Source organism: Oncorhynchus kisutch, linkage group LG1 (assembly GCF_002021735.2).
Source record: "Oncorhynchus kisutch isolate 150728-3 linkage group LG1, Okis_V2, whole genome shotgun sequence".
In the NCBI taxonomy this organism is placed as follows: domain Eukaryota; kingdom Metazoa; phylum Chordata; class Actinopteri; order Salmoniformes; family Salmonidae; genus Oncorhynchus; species Oncorhynchus kisutch.
The window spans coordinates 54750193-54759813 of NC_034174.2; the positions used below are offsets into that span (position 1 = coordinate 54750193).

At 44.7% G+C, this 9621-nt stretch overlaps 1 protein-coding gene across 2 annotated transcripts in view; it reads right to left on the reverse strand.

The window, feature by feature from the left end:
* The window catches only part of LOC109891153 (solute carrier family 12 member 5), a 314019-nt gene extending 308430 nt beyond the window's left edge, over window positions 1-5589 (reverse strand). Inside the window, exon 1 of one of the 2 annotated variants that reach the window (XM_031827141.1) lies at window positions 5149-5589. In XM_031827141.1, the coding sequence (XP_031683001.1) occupies window positions 5149-5299 (151 nt within the window). In that variant the 5' untranslated portion in view covers window positions 5300-5589. The remainder of the gene's footprint in view (window positions 1-5148) is intronic. The other variant, XM_031827148.1, reaches the window with a different exon arrangement.
* Window positions 5590-9621: the final 4032 nt, after the last annotated feature.

Here is a 9621-nt window from a genome sequence, read left to right on the forward strand (position 1 = left end):
AGTCGGACCGAAATGCAGCGTGGTGGTTACTCATGTTCTTTAATGAAGAAAAAATGACGATACATGAAATAACTTAATAAATACAAAACAACAAACGGAACGTGAAGCCTATCTGGTGAAACTACACAGAGACAGGAACAATCACCCACGAAATACAAAGCGAACTCAGGCTACCTAAATACGGTTCCCAATCAGAGGCAACGAGAAGCACCTGACTGCTGATTGAGAACCGCCTCAGGCAGCCAAGCCTACACTCGACACACCCCTAATCAACCACAATCCCAATGCCTACAAAAAAAACAATACGACAACACAATAACCCATGTCACACCCTGGCCTGAACAAATAATTAAAGAAAACACAAAATACTAAGACCAAAGCGTGACAGAACCCCCCCCCCCAAGGTGCGGACTCCCGGACGCACCTCAAAACCATAGGGAGGGTCCGGGTGGGCGTCTGTCCATGGTGGCGGCTCCGGCTCGGGACGTGGACCCCACTCCATAAATGTCATAGTTCCTCCCCTTCGCGTCCTGGGATAATCCACCCTCGCCGCCGACCATGGCCTAATAGTCCTCACCCAGATCCCCACAGAACTGAGGAGCATCTCGGGACTGAGGGACAGCTCGGGACTGAGGGGCAGCTCGGGACTGAGAGGCAGCCCGGAACTGAGGGGAAGCCCAGTACTGAGAGGAAGCCCAGTACTGAGAGGAAGCCCAGTACTGAGATGAAGCTCAGGTAGGTAGTAGGCTCCGGTAGATCCTGGCTGGCTGGCGGATCTGGAAGATTCAGGTTGACTAGCAGATCTGGAAGATTCTGGTTGACAGGCTGATCTGGAAGAATCTGGTTGACTGGCAGATCTAGAAGATCATGGCTGACTGGCGGATCTAGCTGCTCTATGCAGACTGACAGCTCTGACTGCTCCATGCAGGCTGACAGCTCCTTGCAGACTGGCTGCTTCATGCAGACTGACAGCTCTGACTGCTCCATGCAGGCTGACAGCTCCTTGCAGCCTGGCAGCTCCTTGCAGACTGGCAGCTCCTTGCAGACTGGCAGCTCCTTGCAGACTGGCAGCTCCTTGCAGACTGACAGCTCCTTGCAGACTGACAGCTCTGGCTGCTTCATGCAGACTGACAGCTCCTTGCAGACTGACAGCTCCCTGCAGACTGGCAGCTCCTTGCAGACTGACAGCTCTGACTGCTCCATGCAGGCTGACAGCTCCTTGCAGACTGACAGCTCCTTGCAGACTGACAGCTCCTTGCAGACTGACAGCTCCTTGTAGACTGGCAGCTCCTTGCAGACTGACAGCTCTGGCTGCTTCATGCAGACTGACAGCTCTAACTGCTCCATGCAGGCTGACAGCACCCTGCAGACTGGCAGCTCAGGCTGCTTCAAACAGGCAGGAGGCTCCGGCAGCGCTGAACAGGCGGGAGACTCCGACAGCGCAGGAGAGGAGGAAAAAGCTGGCTGCGCTAAATAGACAGGAGACTCCGACAGCGCAGGAGAGGAGGAAAACGCTGGCTGCGCTGAACAGGCGGGAGACTCCGACAGCGCAGGAGGGAAGGAAGGCTCTGGCTGTGCTGAACAGGCGGGAGACTCCGACAGAGCAGGAGAGGCGAGGCGCACTGTAGGCCTGATGCGTGGTGCGGGCACTGGTGATACTGGAGCGAGGACACGCACAGGAAGCCTGGTGCGGGGAGCTGCTACCGGAGGACTGGTGTGTGGAGGTGGCTCTGGATAGACCGGACCGTGCAGGCGCACTGGAGCTCTTGAGCACCGAGCCTGCCCAAGCTTACCTGGCTCGATGCCCACTCTAGCCCGGCCAATACGAAGGGCTGGTATGAACCGTACCGGGCTATGCACCCGCACTGGAGACACCGTGCGCTCACTAGCATAACACGGTGCCTGCCCGGTCTCTTTAGCCCCCCGGTAAGCACAGGGAGTTTGCGCAGGTCTCCTACCTGGCATAGCCATACTCCCTGTAAGCCCCCCCCCCCAATACATTTTTGGGGCCGACTCTCAGGCTTCCATCCGCGTCGCCATGCTGCCTCCTCATACCAGCCCCTCTGCTTTAGCCGCCTCTAGTTCTTCCTTGGGACGGCGATATTCTCCAGGCTGAGCCCAGGGTCCTTTTCCGTCCAGTTCCTCCTCCCATGTCCAATACTCCAAGTGATGCAGCCTCTCCCACTGCAACTGCTCTTCACGATTAGCAGGGAGAGTTGGCTCAGGTCTGACACCCGACTCAGCCACTCTCCCTCTGAGCCCCCCCCCCCAATACATTTTTGGGGGTGCTTTTCGGGTTTCCTTGCCAACCGTGTTCCCTCGTATCGTCGACTCTTATCTCCGGCTGCCTCTGCTCTCCTCAGTGCTTCCACCTGTTCCCATGGGAGGCGATCTCTTCCAGCCAGTATCTCCTCCCAAGTGTAACAACCTTTGCCATCCAATACGTCTTCCCATGTCCATTCCTCCTTTCGCTTTTCCTGCGGTCGCTGCCTGTTTCCACGCTGCTCGGTCCGTGTGTGGTGGGTGATTCTGTAACGGCGTTCTTCGTTTGTCGAAAGAGAGTCGGACCGAAATGCAGCGTGGTGGTTACTCATGTTCTTTAATGAAGAAAAAATGACGATACATGAAATAACTTAATAAATACAAAACAACAAACGGAACGTGAAACCTAATACAGCCTATCTGGTGAAACTACACAGAGACAGGAACAATCACCCACGAAATACAAAGCGAACTCAGGCTACCTAAATACGGTTCCCAATCAGAGGCAACGAGAAGCACCTGACTGCTGATTGAGAACCGCCTCAGGCAGCCAAGCCTACACTCAACACACCCCTAATCAACCACAATCCCAATGCCTACAAAAAAAAACAATACGACAACACAATAACCCATGTCACACCCTGGCCTGAACAAATAATTAAAGAAAACACAAAATACTAAGACCAAAGCGTAACAAACCATGAAGAGGCGACTTCGGGATGCTGGCCTTCTAGGCAGGTGTCGCAGTGACATCATAAACATTCTATTGAAATAGTTACTTCCATAGTGTAGTCTTTTGTTTAGACATGTAGCTAGCTAGCTAAAGAATGAACCATAATCCCAACTCATCATGTTACTACCCTGCATGAATCGGCAGGTAGCTAACCAACCAGGTTCAATGTTAGCTAGCTAACATTAGGCTATAACTAGCAATGCAAATGGATCTGAGATATGAATAATATTACTACATATCTACACGTAACGTTAGCTCACTACCCAGCCAGCTAACATTAGCTAGCTAGCTAACAGTACACTTTAACTGGAAATGAAAATGACTTCCTGACAAAGTTAGAAATGTGTAATATCTGAAAATGTAGCTAGCTAGACTATCTTACCCGTGTATACATGGACGGACGCTTCTCCCTCTCTGTCACAGATGCCATGGTTGCCCTTAGTTTGAAGATGTAATCCGGAGACAGGTGTTTTGTACAACAGCCTTGTGTGTTCCATTTTTGACTCTGTCTGAATATTTGCAATCAAACACCAGAATTTCCTCCTTCTCCTTAGCTATCATACTCTTATAATATAAGAATATAATATAATACTCTTTCAAAACTCGGTCCTCCAGAAAGTGAAGAGCAACACTTATGCAGTTCTACTACGTGATATCTTTTTTTTTTTTACATGTTAGAAAGGATTACACATACTGACCATCTCATGTTATAGACAGAAGCGTTCTACATGGCAGACCAATCTGAACTCATCTCTCGGCATGTCCAGCCCACTCATTATCTCAGCCAATCATGGCTAGCGGGAAGGTTGCTGCCTTTTTTCTGTGGCTAAACCAACTAGGCTGGTAATTCAACAATTGTATTAGTATTTTATTATTAAGGCCCATGAAAGTTCACATGTTCAAGAAGGCATTTGCCAAAAAAACGTATATATATTTATTTTAAGATTACGTTCAAATGGCACTCCTGTGAAGTAGTGACGTGCGACATACGCCTAGTTTCCTGAAACGAGTCACAAATGGCAGCATGATTCAATAAAAGTTGAATTTTTATGCAGTAAGCAGACCTATATTTGTTTGTCTACTGCCTGCATACAGAAGGGTTTTATTATTAAAACTGGAAGAATAAATCGGTAGGGAACATTCTACCTACCACTTGTAGAGTACTCAAAACCATTCTAAACCATGTTAAGATTCAGTAAGTACAGGAAAAAGGTATGTTATGGCACGTACACACACACACTGCATTCATACTGCAATGCAGATCTGATTGAATACACCCTTGGGAAGTGATGAATGAGCAATCAAAATCGAATTTGAAAAAGTGCAATCTATGTGTATCTTTAGTGTTTACCCTGAACCAGCCCTTAAAGTATGTATGACGACTATTGGTCTGTTCGGAAATAATTTATATGAACTGAACTGTACAGGACCTGAAAACAACTGTAATCTATAGCATGTTGCCTCTGGTAATGGTGAACTGCTAGAATCCTTAATGGACAATGTTCTAAATTATGTTGTAAAATTGACTACCATCAACAGATATTTGAAAACAAAGGGTTTACTCATTTCAACTTGAGGGAATGGGTTTGTATGGTAATGGAAGGAGATCATTGCAATGCTTGGAATTACCATCCACCTGTCATGCACCCAGACAATCTCAGTAAGATTAACGCACACTCATGGAGTCTCAGCAAGTAACATACCATGCTTGTCTAGCTGCATGGCTTAGCTGCTGTGACTCAACATTCTAAGACACCATAGTTTCAAACCAAAAGCACAATATTGCAACTAATCATTAATGTGTAACAAACAGTTCCATAATAATGCATGTAAATTATGTTATTGGGGCAGTTATTTGCTATAAAAAAAAAACATTTGTCTGTTTTCTCTGTCATTTCAATTAACTTAAAAACAAAAATATGTATATAGAAAATGCCATTAGGTTGACATTTTGCGCAATGCACCTGTGGCTTTATACCCTATTGAAATAATGGATGCAAATAGGACATTGTTGACCGTGTGCCCCTGCGGTCATTTAAAATTCAAGTCACACACAGACATCTGTTCACAGACACTATGGTGTCACCCAGCAAACCACCAAGAGTCCAGGCGTTACCATGTAGCATACAATACAGTAGCAGCGCGCATCCTACCTTCCACGACCACCACCTCCGTATTGAAAGACACCTCTTTATTTGAATAGCTCGGCGTGGGTTCATCTCCCTCGAACAGTTGGTTCACCTCGCCCTGGATGTCTGGCATGTCGCTCTTGGAAAAGGCTGTCACTGTAAACCTCTGGCTCATGGTGTCGTCGGCAGTACCTCACAACGTTGAGACAAGCGGCGGGTCTCCTGCCTTGGCGGCGACACGGTGGAGGAATTCACCAAGGATGCAGATGCAGACAGACACTCCTGTAAGCTATTAAGAGGGCTGTTCACCGACTCAAGTGATTGTCCTTTGTATTATTGACCAGCAACAACAAGTTTCCCTCTGTCTTGTATTTGGAAACTGCGACGTTTTGTTCGTTGATATGAGATATTGAATGATGAGAATGCTATCACGTCAACCGGTGTCTGGAAACGGTTACGCATATGGATCCTAGAGGCGGTGGATCATCAGCAAAGATGTAGGATAGACAGTAGCCTAAAGCCCGACAGATGGCGATATTGAGTCGTTCCAAAGGCATCCTATGCAGCCGGCAATACACTCGCCCTCTGAGCACCGGGCCAAACCAAAACCATAATTGGAGGCGGGGGGATCCAATCATACAACTAGGCTAGAGTAGTACTACATAGTATAAAGCCAGTAGCTACGGTGGGAAAATCATTTCCAATCCATCAATTTCATCATGATATATTATTCAGGAAGTCAAATTGGTCTCTCTAAATGGAAATTATGTTCCGGAACTCACTCTCTCTCTCTCTCTCTCTCTCTCTCTCTCTATTCTTAACAAACCCTCAATTATGTGAGCTAACGTGTAACAAATAAAGAAGAACAGGGACATTTAACATGGTAAATTCACATATAAGCACATATAAGACTTGTCAGAGGCTGAGCAACCTATCCTCCTTATTTGTGTTTAGAAAACACATGTGAAGGCCACAATTGTGGCATTAAAACACTCCTCATGTTTATGCAACCTAATAAATCACACTAAGAATACTTCCACAACCACCGTTATATTTTGATTCAACTGATAAAATCTACGAAATAAATTGTCCCACCCTAGTCTTTATTGATAGAGATGCATGTGACATTGCACAGCAGTAAACTTGTTTATTTGTCCTTTATACATTTTTTGTTATTGATTTCAATATGGAAAGAAAACCAGGTACTGGTGTTTGTATGTTTCTTGATGAGTAAAAGGTACAGTGCCTTGCGAAAGTATTCGGGCCCCTTAAACTTTGCCACCTTTTGCCACATTTCAGGCTTCAAACATAAAGATATAAAACTGTATTTTTTTGTGAGGAATCAACAACAAGTGGGACACAATCATGAAGTGGAACGACATTTATTGCACCATCATTTTATTGTAATTAATTTTGGCGTAAGGGCTGCTTTCAGTACAACAACAAAAAACGTAATGCAAAATTAAACGAAAATGCTGCTTTCCTGAACGACCCTTTGAAAAACAGGGAAGGGCTCGGTTGTGGGTTGAAAATGCACCACTGCACTTCAAATACGTCACCCATTGCCTCAAGCCACACCCCACCAAACGGCGCAAATGTACAGTAGGCTACCTCAAAATCTGTTCAAGAACATTGAAGAACGTTTTAGGGAAATGTGTCATTCAGTACAAGGCGTTACTCAGCATAGCAAGCATTCAATTTGAATTTAACTGAACACATCCCAGAACTAACTTTCTCACAGTTGTTCTACAAAAAAATACCAAGCGTTGTTCCTTTCTGAACTGTTAGTTAGACCAGCAGTTTAAGAGTAATACAACAATTATTGGTATTTCAGTTGTTATCTGGAAACTTTGGGATGTATTTTCCATTCAAAATTCTCCAGAAACCACATATAAATTTCCTATATTAAAAAAAAAATTATCTTCTGAAGTCCTGGGGAGGGTGTTGACCCCGGAACCCATTGAACCTGACCCCACAATGTGCAACACAAAGTTACGTCCTTGGGTTCGTACATAAAACATTCTTCATTCTACCTGCAAAGGTGTTAATTGTGCCCCACGTTCAGCCAGGGGTAACTTAATATAGCATGAGTGAAACTAGATCCCACACATTATGGTCTTGACGAGAATTTAAAAAACTGTTGGGAGAGGTTCTCTTCTTCCATTTCCTCTGAAAACCGGAACACCCGTTTGTTGACGACCCTGCTTAGGCTAAGCCAGGGATAAACAAGACTGCTGCTACCTGATTGGTTGAATGCAACACCTGGGACTAGCATTCTTAGGTATTAGACATTAGGGCCAAAGCCACATATGAGGACACTGAGGTCGGGACATCTGTCATTTTTTTGTTATTATTTTATATTTTCGGGGGTACTCAGGCAGGGTCTCAACTTGTTAGAATACACAGGGTTGCAATTTCGAAACTTGGTTGTGCATCAGTAGTTTTCCTTTTGTTATACGCCACTCGATCACTGACAGTCAATAAATTAGCCCATGTCAGTAAGAAAATGTAAATTGGTCAATTATTCTAGTTAGTCTAGCTAGCTGTCTAAACTTGCAGTAATCATGGCCGAATTAACGACACACACCCAGGGGCCCTGACCTCCAGGGGGCTCTCACTAAGATATCATATTAATATGGCATAAGTCATGGCAAAATGTGTAGAATAGCAGGAAATTAGCTTTTAAAACTGCAAAAATCTCTCCCCACCCCATGGCAAAATGTTTAAATTACAGGAAATGTACTGTACAACTGCAACAACAACAAAAAATTCATTTTATTGCCTTGTATTAATAAGATACTTAATCTGCTAACAGATCCCTCTATACTTATTACCCTAACTCTTTTCACACACCAATACGTACTCTCCTGAATGGATGACAATAATATCCCGAGTTACCATTCTGAAGATCGAAAAAGTCATAAATTCAGCAAAAAAAGAAACGACTCTGTCTTTCAAAGATAATTTATTAAATATCCAAATAACTTCACAGATCTTCACTGTAAAGGGTTTAAACACTGTTTGCCATGCTTGTTCAATGAACCATAAACAATTAATGAACATGCACCTGTGGAAGGGTCGTTAAGAAACTAACAGCTTACAGACGGTAGGCAATTAAGGTCACAGTTCTGAAAACTTAGGACACTAAAGAGGCTTTTCTACTGACTCTGACAAACACCAAAAGAAAGATGCCCAGGGTCCCTGCTCATCTGTGTGAACTTGCCTTAGGCATGCTGCAAGGAGGCATGAGGGCTGCAGCCCATCTTCCCCATTACCCCCAGTGTTTTTATACCTGTGTTCTCTGTTTGTCTGTTGCTAGTTCATTTTGTACGTTAGGTCTATCAGCGTTATTCCCCTTGCTCCTGTCTTTTTCTATAGTTCCTGTTTTTTAGTTTTCCAGGTTGACGATTCTGCCTGCCCTGACTCTGAGCCTGCCTGTTGTTCTGTACCTTGTCACACCGCCCTGGATTATTGACCTCTGCCTGCCCTGACCCTGAGACTGCCTGCCGTTCTGTACCTTTTGACTCTGATCTTGATTACTGACCTCTTCCTGCCCTTGACCTGTCGTTTTGCCTGCCCCTGGTCTAGTAATAAACTTTTGTTACTTCAACACTGTCTGCATATGGGTCTTCCCTAAAACATGACCCAAAGATACTCACATCTGTAATCACTGCCAAATGTGATTCTACAAAGTATTGACTCAGGTGTGTGAATGTTTATGTAAATTAGACATTTCTGTATTTAATTTTCAATAATTTAGCAAACATTTCTAAAAACATGTCTTCACTTTGTCATTATGGGGTATTGAGTAAAGATGGGTGAGAACCCCCCCAATTTAATAAATGTTGAAATCAGGCTGTAACACAACAAAATGTGGAATAAGTCAAAGGATATTAATATTTTCTGAAGGCCAAAGTTTGTGTGTTGATCCCTAGATATATTCTCCAGGCGTAGTCAGAGGGAATTGTTGATAGAATGGCACCAGAGGGGTTGACTGCCATTTTACGGGCTCCTAACCAACTGTGCTATTTTGTTAGCATTTTCGCGTTTGTAACTTATTTTGTACATCATGTTGCTGCAACTGTCTCTTATGACCGAAAATAACTTCTGGACATCAGAACAGCGATCACTCACCTCGAACTCACCTCGTTACATCTGGTAAGACGAGGGTGGGTGTGTCTATTTGTGAATAACAGCTGGTGCGCGATGTCTCAAGGTATTGCTCGCCTGAGGTAGAGTACCTTATAATAAGCTGTAGACCACACTATCTACCAAGGGTGTTCTCATCTATATTATTTGTAGCCGTCTATTTACCACACAAACCGATGCAGGCACTAAGACCGCCCTCAACCAACTGTATAAGGCCATAAGCAAACAAAGAAATGCTCATCCTGAAGTGGCGCGCCTAGTGGCCAGGGACTTTAGTGCAGGTAAACTTACATCCGTTTTACCTCATTTCTACCAGCATGTCACATGTGCAAGCAGAGGGAAAACAAC